Source organism: Populus nigra, chromosome 3 (genome assembly GCF_951802175.1).
Source record: "Populus nigra chromosome 3, ddPopNigr1.1, whole genome shotgun sequence".
In the NCBI taxonomy this organism is placed as follows: domain Eukaryota; kingdom Viridiplantae; phylum Streptophyta; class Magnoliopsida; order Malpighiales; family Salicaceae; genus Populus; species Populus nigra.
Window position 1 is genome coordinate 7,247,495 of NC_084854.1, and position 15,866 is coordinate 7,263,360.

Sequence of the window (15,866 nt, forward strand, 5' to 3'; positions counted from 1 at the left end):
ACTATTCAAACAAATTTAGAGCACAATGGCTAATTGAATAAATTTAAAGAACATAAGGACTAATTGATAAAATAAAAAACGTAAGGATAGATTTAGGGTTTCTCCTTGAAAATATAATCCTTTCCAAAGAGAACTTGAAATATAATATATAACTGTATTATTACAAATGTGAATAAATAGATTATATTGTATTAATTTTTATTATTTTATAGAAACAAATTGACGGGGAATTCAAACATGTTAAACCGAGCAAAGGTTCCAGTGTTCGCAAGATTTTGAAGATTAGTGTCTGATCTGTTAGTAGCTGTATAATTTGGGGACTGATCTATAGTTACCCAAAAAACAAAACCAATATATATATATATATATATATATATATATATATATATATATAGAGAGAGAGAGAGAGAGAGAGACTTGTATAATTATTATTTCTTAACTAGATCAATTATTTTTATTTTTATTTTTATCTAGAGAAAGAACAATAGCTCAATTATTTTCAAAACTCACTAAAAACAAGAAAATATGGTGAAGTCACCAATATAAATAGAGAAAACCGATACCATTTATGCTTTACACCGATGCGAACAAGGCTCCTCCTTTTCTCCTCGTTTTCCAAATCCGGGTAATCCGGAGTCCTCGTGTGTCAATGTTTTTTGTTTAAATTTATTTACTTTTTTGCTTTCTGTCTCCAATTCATGGTCTCAATGTTTTGCCTGAATTTGATTACATATGTAAAGACACAACAAAAAGCTTAGAAATTCTCAACTGGGTATCTCTTGTTATATTTGATGTGTTTTTGCTTTTGCGATTTGTCTTTGGGTTATTTGTTGGAAACCTGAAATGGGGTTTGCTTGTTTGTTTTCATTGTTGCTTGTGTTTGATTGGGTTGCTTTGATGGTTATTAAGCCAAATGGGAAGATTAGATTTTTTTGGGTTGATATTTGGATTGAATATCTATGTTTAATATGGAAAGCGGGTTTCTTTCCTTTTCATATTTTTATTTCATCTCATGGTTCCTTTGAGGATAATAATATTAAAGGTAATTCCTGGCAGAACCTGATTTGAGTTTTGTTAAAAGGGATTGATTAATTTTGAATTGGGTTTTATTTTTATTTGCTATTTCCGTCTCTTGTTTCGATTCCTTGCTCGCTGGTGTGTATAAAATGGGCATTTTTAGGCAGAATTCAGGTTTAAACTTGATTGAGAATAGAAATGAGGCTCATTTCTCACGCCCTTTTCTCTGATCAATTTTTAATTGCTTTGATGGATACAAGTGTGGGTGGGTGGGTGTTGGGTGTTTGGGGGGGTGGGTGGGGGGGTCTTGCGAAACGATGATTATTATTATTTTCTCATTTTCACGTATATTACTTAGAATGGAGATTCATTCACATTGATGATTGTGGAGGAATTGGTGTAGATGCATTCTATTTTGGGCAATTTATTGAGTTTCGCCCTTCCTTTTTCTTCTGGCTGCCAAAGATGCCTGATGGTTGGCAAGCCACTTCCTAAAAGCATAGCGGGGCAACAAGTTTGAAAGGTGTTCTATGTCTTATTTGTGCTTTTATATAGTTTTTATTTTGCGACAAGAAAGGTCTCTTGCTTTCTCTAATCATGTGTGATTTTGAAGGGGCAGGGTGAAAATAAAATGATGTGTTAAGCTGAAATCTATCGTAATATGCATCAATAAGACAGTCATGAATTCACACACACTGAGTTTAGTTCATGGCCAGTGGCCTCTGCATACAGAAGGCAACTGCAGATTCCCTGAAAACCCCAAATCCACCAAAATTCCTTCCAGTATGTTTACAGTTTAAAACTTATAACACAACAACTTCTTTCTATTAAAGTGTTATGTTCAGTTGCTGCACTGGATGTCAGTCGAATCTAGACAATTTGCATTTGGTATATTGTGCATAAGATATAGCTTCCCTATTAATGATTTTTTTTTACAGGCCAATGGAGTGTGAATCCTTTTGAGAGGCGATAGTGGTGCTATTTTTAGTTATTGGAAAATATTATCAAGTTTGGAATAGCAATGGCTCCTGGAGGAAGTGCTTTTAAAGAAGTTCTTGAATTTCATTCCACAGTTGCAGATTGTGACGTTGCAAATTCAAAATCCGAAAATAACATTACATCAACAAAAGGTACTGTTGTTCTGGGTGGAAAGCATGGGGTTTATTCAAACAATGGTGTGCATGAGCTCCTTGAGTGTCCTGTCTGTACAAATTTAATGTACCCTCCAATTCACCAGGTTTGCTCTTAATTATCATGGATTGTTCTCCTTTAGTCTGGTTTCTTCCTTGAAGCAACATGCAAACTCCCCCTCTCTCTTTTAAGTAGAATTTTGTTTCTGACCAATCACATACCACTTGAGACTTCTTCCCAAAAATATAATTAAAGCAGAGCAAGCAACTCAGGATCACAATAGTTGAAATTAAGATCACCTTGTCAAGGTTATAATGAAGGAAACTGCCTATGATATCTCATACAGTTAAGGGAGATTAATTGTAGCTTGCCATACTAAGGTATTTATCACGTCAATGACTGGCAAGTACTCATTTTAGTGAACCTGGCGATGTGGAGTACTTCTAGGGGAATTGCTTAAATTGAAAGTTAATCAATTCTGCTATCCTGTTTATGGATTATTTAATGAAGTAAAGTGTATTCAATAAAGTTACTGATTGGTAGATATGGTCACGATTAGCTTAATAAAATATATTATTAGCACAAGTTGTAAAATACTATAATGCCTGTGGTAGGGGCATGGAAAAGGAATTGAGAACAGAGTTTGAATTCATTAGGGGGAAAAGGTGGCATTATTGATGCCAGATGTAGACTTATGTATGGAGCTTAACAAATTACTCTCTTGCATTTGGTTCATTGAATATTTAGGACAGAAATGCCTCATGAGTAGTTTACTATATAACTTGCTGCTGCTTTACATGGTCAATTAGGTTTGGAGATTCAGTTTATTGTTTCAAATCTGTAACTTAAAAGTCTTTTCCCTCTTTCATTTTTTTTATCTTTTCAAATTGCTTAATATTGCAATTAATTTTCTTAACCCCCCCTCCTTGGTTGTTACAGTGCCCAAATGGACACACTTTATGTTCGAACTGCAAGCTTAGAGTACATAACTGTTGCCCTACTTGCCGCTATGATCTTGGAAATATACGCTGTTTGGCTTTGGAGAAAGTTGCAGAATCATTGGAGCTGCCCTGCAAATTCCAGAGCTTAGGATGCCTTGATATTTTCCCATACTACAGCAAGCTCAAGCATGAGCAACACTGTCGATTCCGTCCATATAGCTGTCCTTATGCTGGGTCTGAGTGCTCTGTAACCGGTGACATCCCTGCCCTTGTTTCCCATCTTAAGGATGATCACAAGGTTGACATGCATGATGGGTGTACCTTTAATCATCGTTATGTTAAGTCAAATCCACATGAAGTTGAAAATGCCACATGGATGCTTACAGTAAGTTCCTCGTATGATGTATGATAAAGTTGGATTGTTCAACTCATTCTTTATGGGGTTTTTCTTGTGTATGTATGTGTGTCCGTGCATGCATGGATAAATCCACATGAAGTTGAAAATGCCACATGGATGCTTACAGTAAGTTCCTCGTATGATGTATGATAAAGTTGGATTGTTCAACTCATTCTTTATGGGGTTTTTCTTGTGTATGTATGTGTGTCCGTGCATGCATGGATGCAGTCTGCTAGACTTATTTTTATGTGTAAGATGTTGCCATCCTTTTTAATTTTCCCTTCTTTTTTGAGTTTTTTCTTCTCGGGATTGGGATTTGATGTTGACTCGATCTTTATTAGAAAAATGCCTTGCAGGAAAGTGAAAAGCAATATTTGAAACAGATTTTGACGTAATTCATGCATGCTTCCTGCTGGGCTGTTTTGGAATATTTGTCAACTCTTTCTTATGGTTCTTGTGTTTTTAGCTCCTGCTGTTAGAATTATGGTGCTGTGGATGCTATTAGAAATGTAAATGCACTGGTGTACATGCTGCTTTGATGTCCATTTGACATAGTTGCATCACTACTTATTGTTACAATAAATTTTTCTTAGAAAGGTGTTTTTGGAATCTCATTAATCATGCTTTATTTACTAGTTAGTTGTTACTTGTGTTGCTGGGCAGTGTTGATCGCTTTTCATCTGAATTACATGATCCTCTGCAGGTTTTTAACTGTTTTGGAAGACAGTTCTGCTTACATTTTGAGGCTTTCCAGCTGGGCATGGCACCTGTCTATATGGCCTTCTTAAGGTTTATGGGTGATGATAACGAAGCTAAGAAATTCAGTTACAGCTTAGAAGTTGGTGGGAATGGTCGTAAACTGGTATGGCAAGGAATTCCCAGGAGCATCCGTGACAGTCACAGGAAAGTCCGTGACAGCCAGGATGGGCTTATTATTCAAAGGAATTTGGCTCTCTACTTCTCTGGTGGGGATAGGCAAGAGCTGAAATTGAGGGTTACTGGTCGTGTATGGAAAGAAGAATGAGATGGAAAGTTGATGCTAAGGCTATTGTACAGTTAACTAAATTCACGAGGATGCTAGGGTTTCTCAATGTGCCAAAGATGTAGCTTTAGTTATTCTGATTGGGGTTTTTCAGTTGTCTTGGTGTTTATGATTGAGACTGGTCTTTGGCATCTATTTGATCAGCTCACTGTTCTATGGAACAGATTCCTGTTGACAGTGTAAGAACTGGATATTCGGTGTTAAACCGGTGGCTGAGGGATCTGGGCAGCACATGCATGTGCAGTTAACACATTCTGGATATCACCGAACCTACTGTAATCTGTTTTGTTATGTTATTGTACCACATGCCCACATTAAGACAAGAAGAGGGAAAGATCAACTCTGTCTCCTTGTATGTCTTACAGATATCAATTGATGATACTTTATTTGGAAACCTGCAAGGTTGACCACTACCTATCTTCTTTGTCCTTGGCATTCATACTCTTTCAGGTGTCTCTCCAGTAAAATGAAGAGTGGAGGTCAATTCGACATCACTGTCTGAAGGGAACAATAAAATCAGCTGGTGACAGTATTTGGTTTCTAGAAGATTATAGTATGAATAAAAAGATAAGCATGTTATATAGCATGAAAAAAAAAAAAACAATCCCCTTGCTTACCAAAGCACATATCTGGGTCAAACCCAACTTAATTCTTAACCTTAACCAGTTAATTTCAGACCAAAATCAGAAAAAATTAAGTTAAATTTCATCAACTCAACTCATGGAGTTGATTCAATAGCTTGTACAATCTAGCTCGAGCTAGGTTTCATTTTAAACCGATTTAGAAATTAATATAGTTAAATTCAAGTTAATTCGAGAAACTGTGAGCCAGGTATAATAATTATGGTTAATCACCGAGCTGTTCAAGGGCTGAAAGAATTGATAAGATAATGGTTGAATGTATTGATAAACAAAATCTCAAACGCAAAAGAAAACGGGGTTGAAGAACAATTATCTCATGCAGCTAGAAAGAAAAAGAGAACACACATGCTATCTTTTCTGTTCCAATTCGTTTGAAGCAGGATTTGTTGGTGCAATCATATTCCAGAGAGAGAGAGAGAGAGAGGCCAAATGCAGTCAAATCATTGACCTTTGACCTTAACCAAGGGCATCCACCATGCAAACCATGAAGTCTAAGACCGTGGCCCACTAATGTGAGGTCACCCATGAAGACGGTGATCATCATATATATATATATATATATATATATATATATATATATATATATATATATATATATATATATATATATATATATGTCGATGATCAGGTGAAGATGCACCGTAAGATTAGCATTGGATAAAACTAAGAAAGAAAGAGGACATGGGACATGCAGATGAATGCAAAACGTGAAGGCAAGTCCGTAGGATGGAGTAGGTTAGTTATAGCGGTTAAACTCTTTTCTAAACCGAATTTCCCGCGACACAAAAAGGACCTGGGTGCCTCTCTGTCCCAAAAACAGAGAGCCATTGCAGAAGAGCAACCATCTCCTTTCTCTCTTTAGTTTCCACAATTTTTGTCTATCCCCAGCTCTCTTTCTCTTTGTCTCTACCAGTCTGTCTATCAATTTCTACTCCTTTTTGACAGGGTCATCTATCACAGGCTTTGGGTATGTTCATTTTATTGATGGTTGACCGATCAATGATGACCATTTAATGCTGCTCTTTTGAATCACCTTTTCTTTTATTTTCTTTTCCTTTTTTTTTTGTTTTGAGATTAGATTATGAGGTTTTAACATTGAGAAACATGTACATTAACAATTTAATCATGAATTAAACTTCGACAACATCATTGGTGTTCCCCAATGTGCATAAATTGATATGATTTGATGGAATCAAGTATTTCAACAGGTGTAATTTATTTGAAAGATATATTTAGTTTCAACCCCAGATAGTTTTTGGGTTTTTAATTCGATAAAAAGTACCTTCATTTGTTTTTGTTGTGTTGATAACATATTTCTATATGGTTTGTTTTTATTTTTTTCCTGGGATTGCAGGATATTGTTTGTATTAGATTTATCCAAGAATTCATATGTTCTGTTGTGGAGATAAAGAGGAGGAACCCCATGGCCCGCCTGCTAATCAATACACAGCCCCGCCTCGAGGAGGGAATCCATATGGTGGTGGTAATTCATTCTATTCTTTGTTTCCAATCTTGGATTTTAATTTTCTTGTGTTCTTGGCCTCCATTGTTGACATAATTTCATGCCATTTTGTCAATTTATCCTGTCCGATGAATGATGATAGTTTTAAGGGAAATAGAATAGCAGCCAAGAAGAATAAACATTTAATGTTTCCTGGTGAATGGCCTGGGTTTCTTAAGTTTCTGATGTGATAATTCCTACTGTGTATTATAGGCAGCGGGAGAGGAGAGCCGAGAAGCGCCAATCCGGCCAGAAATGGAGCTCCACAGAAGGTGTTACCTATTGAAATTCCGGCAATACCATTGGATGAGTTAAATAGGATGACAGGAAACTTTGGTACAAAGGCTTTGATTGGAGAAGGTTCTTATGGCCGAGTTTTCTATGCCAAGTTAAGTGATGGCATGCGTGCTGCAATTAAGAAGCTAGACACCAGCAGCTCACAGGAACCAGATTCTGATTTTGCAGCACAGGTTAGATACTGGGAGCGTTCCTTTTGGTAAATGCTATTTTTGGTCACAAAGTTTTGATTCGATGTTTGAATCTGGGGTCATACAGCTGTCTGTAGTTTCAAGACTTAAGCATGAACACTTTGTGGAGTTGACGGGGTATTGTTTGGAGGCAAACAACCGAATCTTGGTTTATCAGTTTGCAGTAATGGGTTCTTTACATGATGTACTACATGGTAAATCCAGTTATGATGTTTCTTAGTTTCATTTGTTTCTTGGAATTTGTTCATATTTAGTTAATTTTATACTGCAGGGAGGAAAGGTGTACAAGGGGCTGAACCAGGTCCAGTTCTGAACTGGAACCAGAGAGTTAAAATTGCATATGGGGCAGCAAAAGGCCTCGAGTATCTGCACGAAAAGGTTCAGCCTCCTATAGTTCACCGCGATGTCAGATCAAGCAATGTCCTACTCTTTGACGACTTCATGTCCAGAATTGCCGATTTCAACTTGTCAAATGCCCATTCTGACACTGCTGCTCGACTGCATTCAACCAGGGTCTTGGGAACATTTGGCTACCATGCTCCAGAGTAAGCCTCATATCTTCTCTAATACTAGCCTGTTGTCTGAAATTGCAGTCTTGGCTTACTCTAATCGTCAACATTCATTCTCTCATCTATTAAGAAAGCATTGAGTATCTAAATGTAGTAAAGTGAAGTATATATTCTGTGTCCTAAACCAAAATGGAGCCGCTTTTCCTGCATACCTTTCGCCTTAGAGATGCTAAGAACATGCGTGAACTTTTTTAGCCTTCCTAGCAGCTAGTAGTAACTCTTAATTATGCAATAACATTTCTGCCATCTTCCTTATTGTCTTGCATTGCAAATTCTAAGATTTTATTGCATTCTCTTTTCTAATCCATGGTTTGTTTTCAGGTACGCCATGACTGGACAGATAACTCAGAAAAGTGATGTTTACAGTTTTGGAGTTGTTCTTCTAGAGTTGTTGACAGGAAGAAAGCCAGTAGACCATACAATGCCTAAAGGGCAACAGAGTCTTGTTACTTGGGTATGTTTCAGTTTATACTTGGGCCTCCCTTTCCTCTGCAATTCTCCATTTGTGCGTTTACCCAGAAGAGATGTAATTGCTGCAGGCAACACCAAGATTGAGTGAGGATAAAGTGAAGCAATGTGTGGATCCGAAGCTAAACAATGATTACCCTCCAAAGGCAGTTGCCAAGGTGCTTTCTATTATCCCTTGTTTTTCCTCAACACAAATTATCAAGCATTCGGTTAGTCTCTGCTAGTGATTCTGATGGAAAGGAAATAGCTTCAAGTACATGTTGGGATTAGGCAATTTGAAGTTCTGGTGAATGCTTGAAAGCACTTGTTTTTTTTCCCCCTGTATGTTGTCCTCATTTCTGTGTTTTTCAATTGGTATATCAGTTAGCAGCAGTTGCAGCACTTTGTGTTCAATATGAAGCAGACTTTAGGCCAAACATGACTATTGTTGTGAAGGCTCTTCAGCCACTTCTCAACTCAAAACCAGCAGGGCCAGACGCTCATGCATCAGTCACAACTTGATCTAAAATCAGCACCAGCAGGACCAGACTTACGTATATGTAAACTTTCCCTCAGTCCTTCCAAAATGGCTTTGATATAGACATTGTCAACGTGAAATAACATTGTTAGTAGTTTTCAAGGGTTCTATTTTTCGTTTTACTTTGACAAACAAGGAAGGGAGATTTCCATCATGTATCAGTATGTTGCTGTAGTGTTCAACTATTTGTTATTGGCTCCCACATTGTGGAATACCTTGGGAATAACATCTTTTCATTTTGGAAGGATATAAAAGTGTCACATAAACCTTTTTTTTTTTTTTTTTTTGATGTTATGGATAAAATTTTTGATTTGACATGATTATTTTAAAGAGTTAAATTGTATTAGAGAGCCATAAGAACCTTCTCCAATCAAAGCCTTTGTACCATTCAATTGTATATTTTTTTTTTTTATAATATGATTAAATAAAAAATTGTCTAACAAAAAATTGAAAACTCAATAAAATCCACGACTCGATTCGCGGGTTTGACAAATTAAAACATGAAACCCAAATCGATCCAATTGCTAATCCTCTTAATATTTTTTTTAAAAAAATTATATGTCATCTTGAAATTTATATTTAAACTGAGACCACTTTACTTCTAGTCATTTGGCTTATTTTTTAATTCACCAAGCTAATTGTGTCATGTCAGAACAACTCCAAAAAAATTTAATTTGAAACACGCGTTAAATAAAAAGATGAGTCGAGAGATTTCAGTACCGATCCATTGGCCATCAAAAAACATTTTGTGACCTGGATAGCTTTTTTTAGTGCAGAAAGAATTTGAAAAATATATATTAAAAATTGTTATATGAATATAATGGAAAATTTAATGATACTTAGTAATATTTTATTAGTTATTTTTATGAATTATCACACACACACACAGAGACAGATAGGAAAGACTAAGAAGATGCGAGGACATATCCATTGAAATCATATCATAGGAAAAGAAAATCTAGTTAACCGTACAAAATAACTTTTTTTTAAAAAAAATCCCATCCATTAAAAAAATAAATAAATAAAAAATAGTGAATATGAGTTTGGAACCACAAACACCAGGTACTCACCGCCGAATATTTTACTGAATTGGATATTCCGATGTTGTTTCCTCGTTTTGAAAGCTGTAATCCGCAAATCGGGCTGTTAGATGACGGTGAAAGATACTCCTAATACATTGTGTTGATTGAGGCCTTCTTATACAAATTATGAGATCAAGATGAAAAGAAAAGGCAGCTTCCTCACTAGGTTTGTTTATTTTAATATTTGATTAAGTAATTCTCTGACGAGTCAAAATAATATTAGTATTTAATATTGGTTGTGTGATTAAGGCCATGTTTGTTTCTCGGAATTCATTTTTCAAAAAATCACTTTCCAAACTTTCTTGTGTTTGTTTACCACTAGAAAAGTTGGTCAACGAAAAACACTTTCCGGTCAACGGAAACACTTTTCGGTTAACGGAAAACACTTTCCAGTCAAAGAAAAATTTGGTTTGGTTTCTAGGAAAGTATTTTCTCTTTTGGCTGTGTTTGTTTTCCGGAAAGTGGTTTCCGGGAAACCACTTTCCAAACTTTCATGTGTTTGTTTGCCATTGAAAAAGTTGGTCAACGGAAAACACTTTCCAGTCAAAGGAAAATTTGGCTTGGTTTTCAGGAAAGTGTTTTCCTGAAAAATTTGGGCGGAAAACACTTTCCGGAAGTTGTGAAAAATTTAGAAATGTCATTATTTGCTGATTATATCAAATTTGATCCTCAAACTTTTGATTGCTATATATAATTTGTTTTGAATATTTATTTTTCAATTTCATCTCTTAAAATTTAATTTTTATATTAATTTTGGTCCTTATTTTTATAATTGCTATTTGCTTTTTCCTTATCATTTTTTATTGAAATTTTTTATCTATCAAATTTGGTCCTCATTCTTTTGATTTTTACTTATTTTATTTGAAATAATTTATGAAATGTTAATTATTATTATTTTAATTTCTTCACCTTTTATTTTTTTTAATTTTTTAGATTTGATCTCTATTATTTATTTTATTTGAGATAATTTATGAAATTATATATTTTTTTTCAATTTCATTCTCATTCAACTTTTTAATTTATAAGATTTGTTCCTTATTATTTTAATAAACTTGAAAAAATAAAATATTAATAAGTTATTTTTCAGCTCATTTTCCATAACATAACCAAACACTGGAAAATGTTTTCCAACTTATTTTCCATTACACTACCAAACATCGGAAAATACTTTCCTGGAATTCACTTTTCAAAAGGAAACTACTTTCCTGCAAACAAACGGGGCTAATATGCATAAGTTAGTACTTAATATTCTTTTGCATTAATAATAATAATAATAATAATAATAATAATAATAATAAATGATCCTTAGCTTTCTATTATTTTGAGTTGATCGCTTTCTATTATTATTATTATTATTTGAAAAAAAAATCTTACTTAATACCCTCCCTGTTTTTAATGTATTGTTTACATTGCATTGATTTTTTTATTTAAATTTTAATTAATACCCTCTCTCTAATCTTTTTTTATTAACCTTTTTTAAATATTTGTTATTGACTTTAATTATTTATATTTTTATAATATTTCAAAGAGATTATTCTATTTTATCTTTTATATTTGATATAAATAGAATTTATTTGCATGATGTATTTATAAAAATAAAAATGATTTACTCTTGATAAGAAAAAAATAACCTTTAATATAAAAACACATAAATTTAAAACAGAATTTGGGATGAGAATGATTTTTGTTATAGAAAATAATTAGTTTTTCATTTAAATACTTAATTAGCTTTAATAATTATTTCATATTTAAGCGAGAAATATATATTTTCCAATTAAAAAATTATGATATAATAAAATGTATATGTAATATTGACATATTTTTTACTATGTTAGAAATTGAATTTAATTGTACCCGCATCATATGTCAAATAATTATTTTAACTCAATAGCTTAAGCTGTTAGGTAAGATCTCAAGATATGATATATATTATTTTTTAATGTATCCCTTCAAGTGAAAGTCCTTTAAACTTAAAACTTATACAAGCTCACACTATATTCTGTTTAATTTCTATCAAACAAATAAGGATGGTAAGATTCAAACTTGTGACTACTTGATATCAAGCTGTTAGGTAACATTTGAAGATATGATTTATATTATTTTTTAAAATCATAAACATGTTTACTAAATAACTAAATAACTAATTTGCATTTCTAAATTAAAATGTTCTGGATATTTTAATATTGGTAAGATTTAAACTTGAAAGGACCATGTACCTGAAAACGTTAAAACAAAAAAAAGGAAAGGAAAACGTATGGGCACCTCAGCACCCGGCCCGATTATGCTGATGCATGCTCGTAACGTAACATTGTTCTCCACTACCAAGGAAAAAACACAGGACTAAGAAACGTCCAACCCTTTCATAAAGAAAATTAAAGGAGATCAGCCACTATTTTAAGCACCGACAGCTTAGTGGGCCCCTCTTTATATATATATATATAAAAGAGGATGACGCGTTTAAATGAATGCTGATGCATACAAGTCCAGCCAAGTCCACGCTAATATGTACGGATCTTCTCTCCATCTTATAAATTAACTCATTCATAACTCATTAAGCTGTTAATATATTCAAATTTGGTAGACTCCCCTTGTTGATAGATTAATATTGTAGCCTAGTCCGGTAAGTAAATATATATATATAAAAGAACTATTATTTTAATATATTTTTAAATAAAAATATTAAAAAATAATTATCGTTTTAAAAAACTGAAAAGAAAAGAAGCTCACAAATAAAGTAGTTTTCAATTTTAAGAGGCTTCTCCTCTTCAACTACTCCATTCTTGTAAGCATTAAATTGAAGAGTGGCTGCATCATGTGACGTTTATTCAACCACTAGTTCCAATCTTCTTAATTATATGATGGTTGATTTATGGATATTTGTATTCCAATCCCTTCCGTTCAAACTATTTGGGTTGAAGATCCATTCCGAGTAAAGAAGGATCTTTTGCCAAAAAAACAAGGACACTTCTATTAAATTAATTTAAATGGAAAGAAATGTTAAATTAATTACATATATTTTTAATATAAAGATATCAAGACGCGGTTTTTTTCTTTTTTTAAAAAACACTCATGCACTGTCGTACCGAAAACAGCTAAGCATGTCTATCCATATAAACTGTGGCCACTAACTGGAGATCGCGTTAACAAGAATTCGCGTCGGTTTTCAACAGAGATTCCATTTCAGTCATACCAATCTTTTTTTCTTTTCTTTTAGCCTTTTAGGAATACTACTCGATGGTTAGAAGACAAAGAAATGGAAATGGCCGATGCAAGAAATTGTTTGTTTTTGTATTTAAAAAATATAAAAATATAAGTTTTTAGTATTATTTATATTATTTTGATAGGTTGATGTTAAAAATAATTTTTTAAAAATAAAAAAATATTATTTTAATATATTTCTGAGTAAAATACATTTTAAAAAATAATCGCAACTACACTCTCAAACTCCCCTGAAAAATTTAATGAGCTTACAATGACCATGATGGTTTAAACCATTTATAATCCATGAGTTTTTGGGTCTATTTAGGAGTGTAGTTGTGGTTGCTTTTCAAAGTACTTTTCATGCCGAAATACATCAAAATGATATTTTTTATTTTTTAAAAATTATTTTTGAGATCAGCGCATCAAAATAATATAAAACATAAAAAAAAATTTAAATTTTTTTTAAAAAATGAATTTTTTTGGAACACGAGCGTTCCTAAACAGTGCTGAATGCTCTATCACCCTTCCTGTTATAAGGGATAAAAAATAAATATTTTCCGAGGCAATACCGTTAGGAAATTGTTTGAAATATATTGTAATGATATTTGAGATAAAATTAAAAATAGAGTTTTAGGGTTAAGAGAGTGTTAAAGCAGAGTTCAAATTAAAGGTGGATTACACCCAATCCCTTTCTGCACACCGTTTTCTTCTTCTCTTAGATGCTCCCTTCTCTCTCTCTCTCTCTCTCATCTATTACTTTGGTGCTTTACTCTCTCCTTTTTCTAGCAATGTGGTGATTTGAAGGGGGGGAAATGTGGCGAAGAACCATGCAGAGAGAAAAAAAATATTTAGTTTTTTTTTTTTTTCTGGAAATCCTAGAATAGGACAACAATGCAAAGAAAAGAAAGCTGCAACGGAAAATTACAAAAATGCCATTACCATTACCAATCCACCCAAATCCCCAACATTATTTTCAAATCACCACGTGTACAAATCCAAAATCCTTCACGTAATTTTCAAATGGCCATTTCTACGATGTCAAATCACAATATGTACAAACCTAAAATCCCACTTATAATTTTTAAATTGTCATTTTTATAGTGAAAGAGCATTTCCTTTTATTTTTTTTGCATAATTTTATTGAATCTACCTGAAATAATTATACACAGTTTCACATAAAATATATATAAAAAAGAAATGAATTTATTCATTCTTAGATAAAAAAAAATATCCTTAGATGTTGGCCGATCAATGAATTTACTTCATAACCTACCAACTTATATTGTTTAAATTTTAGGAAATACAATAGTAATTATATTTTTTTAATAGAAAACATGCAGAAAAAACAGAAAAGATGAACTTTCTATTTTTCTTTTCTTTTCAGACCAGCTTGTATGCAACTTGATTAATTCTATAGATCCTGAAGTTAATGATCATGTAATCCTCTGGTGGCCATCATATTAGCAATCATAGGACTCAAACTTGAAACTACAGGGAGAACAAACCCCTTAGTTTTATACTCTTACTATTTTGCCCCTACTTGATGGTTTAAATCTACTCTTTATCATGCAACTTATTGTAAGAAATAGTTACAGATTTCATAGCAACTATTCAAAACGACACATATGGCATGACTAGAAACAGGGTATACTACATAACAGCAGTACCAAAACGACAATGACATGAGATACATCTAGTGGCGGTGCGCGCTGGCTCCAGCACAATTATAGTTACAGTTGGATTCTCCGCTTGGTGGGTCCATCCAATCACATAACGCCACAGCCACACAGCCGCTCACCGACGACTCCCTAGTAAAATTATCGAGTTGGCACTGCTTAAATATTGACCGTTGATTTTGAATCTCACGTACAGACTTTTGGGTACTTCAGAAAAAGGACACAAGGGAGATAAAACTGAATGATTGAAGTGGAATTACAAGGGTATCCCTAATTCAGGAGGTGGGAATCATATCTGCCACTTCCCGCTATTGATAAGCTGCTCCTAAATTCCCAGGAGATTTAAATGTTTTTTTAGTAGGTTTAGTTTGTTTTTTTAAAGTGTTTGAAAATGTGATTTGAATCATGTTATTTTAAAAAAAAATTAATTTTTTTTAATGTTTTTATATCATTTTAATATGTTGATATCAAAAATAATTTTTAAAAAATAAAAAAAATTTTATTTTGATATATTTTTAAACAAAAATCACTTTGAACAGATACTATTACCACGATTTCAAACAGACTCTAATTCAATGAAACTTAGAAAAAAAACATTTGGTATAAATATTTTTTTTTATAATAATTACAGATTAAATGATTTTTTAACAACTAAAAAAAGAAATTTTTTCTAGAGGGTCAAATTTAAATTTTAATAGTTGTAACTCTAAAATTCTAAATTGTTAAAAGAAGAAAATGGATTTTTTTATTATTTTTTTCCGGAAGCCCGGCTCTGCCAATCTCCCTTAGCTGCGCCCCTAATTACGAAATTGGATTGATGGTATTTTAGATTGAAAAACCAAATTTAAAGATTATTTAGTTTTTATAAATCCAGGGAATTATGGAAGTATGAGATATTGTCGGCATGGAAATGCGATAAAAAAATAAATGCACCTAATTTATTAATGTACAGAAACGGTTAAAATGATTTGGAAAGAAATATGCAGTATCCCCAGCCCATTAATAAGTTTTCTTAGATGATTGCGAAATGTTCTTATGAAGTGTGTGTGTGTCTATATATATATATATATATATATATATATATATATATATATATATAAATCATTACCATATTTTTCAAGTACTATTTAATAAGCATGACATCTTTACACTGACATTAAAAAAAAAATAATAGTACAAATATGTTTTTGATTAT

At 32.9% G+C, this 15,866-nt stretch overlaps 2 protein-coding genes across 5 annotated transcripts; both read left to right on the plus strand.

The window, feature by feature from the left end:
• Positions 1–449: 449 nt before the first annotated feature.
• LOC133689809 (E3 ubiquitin-protein ligase SINAT2) lies at positions 450–4,922 on the plus strand. Of its 3 annotated transcripts, XM_062109865.1 has the most exons (5): positions 450–625; positions 1,376–1,540; positions 1,956–2,254; positions 3,088–3,474; positions 4,190–4,922. In XM_062109865.1, exons 3-5 carry the CDS (start codon positions 2,039–2,041, stop codon positions 4,508–4,510), a joined length of 924 nt encoding a protein of 307 aa, XP_061965849.1. In that variant the 5' UTR covers positions 450–625; positions 1,376–1,540; positions 1,956–2,038; the 3' UTR covers positions 4,511–4,922. The 3 variants fall into 3 exon arrangements, with proteins under 3 accessions (XP_061965849.1, XP_061965847.1, XP_061965848.1); XM_062109863.1 differs by lacking the exon at positions 1,376–1,540 and having other exon boundaries at positions 451–625; XM_062109864.1 differs by lacking the exons at positions 450–625; positions 1,376–1,540 and adding an exon at positions 1,563–1,800.
• A 970-nt stretch (positions 4,923–5,892) lies between these two features.
• Positions 5,893–8,988, plus strand: LOC133690217 (probable protein kinase At2g41970). Of its 2 annotated transcripts, XM_062110442.1 has the most exons (8): positions 5,893–6,136; positions 6,524–6,652; positions 6,884–7,140; positions 7,226–7,352; positions 7,430–7,703; positions 8,049–8,181; positions 8,267–8,353; positions 8,559–8,988. In XM_062110442.1, exons 2-8 carry the CDS (start codon positions 6,559–6,561, stop codon positions 8,694–8,696), a joined length of 1,110 nt encoding a protein of 369 aa, XP_061966426.1. In that variant the 5' UTR covers positions 5,893–6,136; positions 6,524–6,558; the 3' UTR covers positions 8,697–8,988. The 2 variants fall into 2 exon arrangements, with proteins under 2 accessions (XP_061966426.1, XP_061966427.1); XM_062110443.1 differs by lacking the exon at positions 5,893–6,136 and having other exon boundaries at positions 6,447–6,652.
• The last annotated feature ends 6,878 nt before the right edge of the window (positions 8,989–15,866 follow it).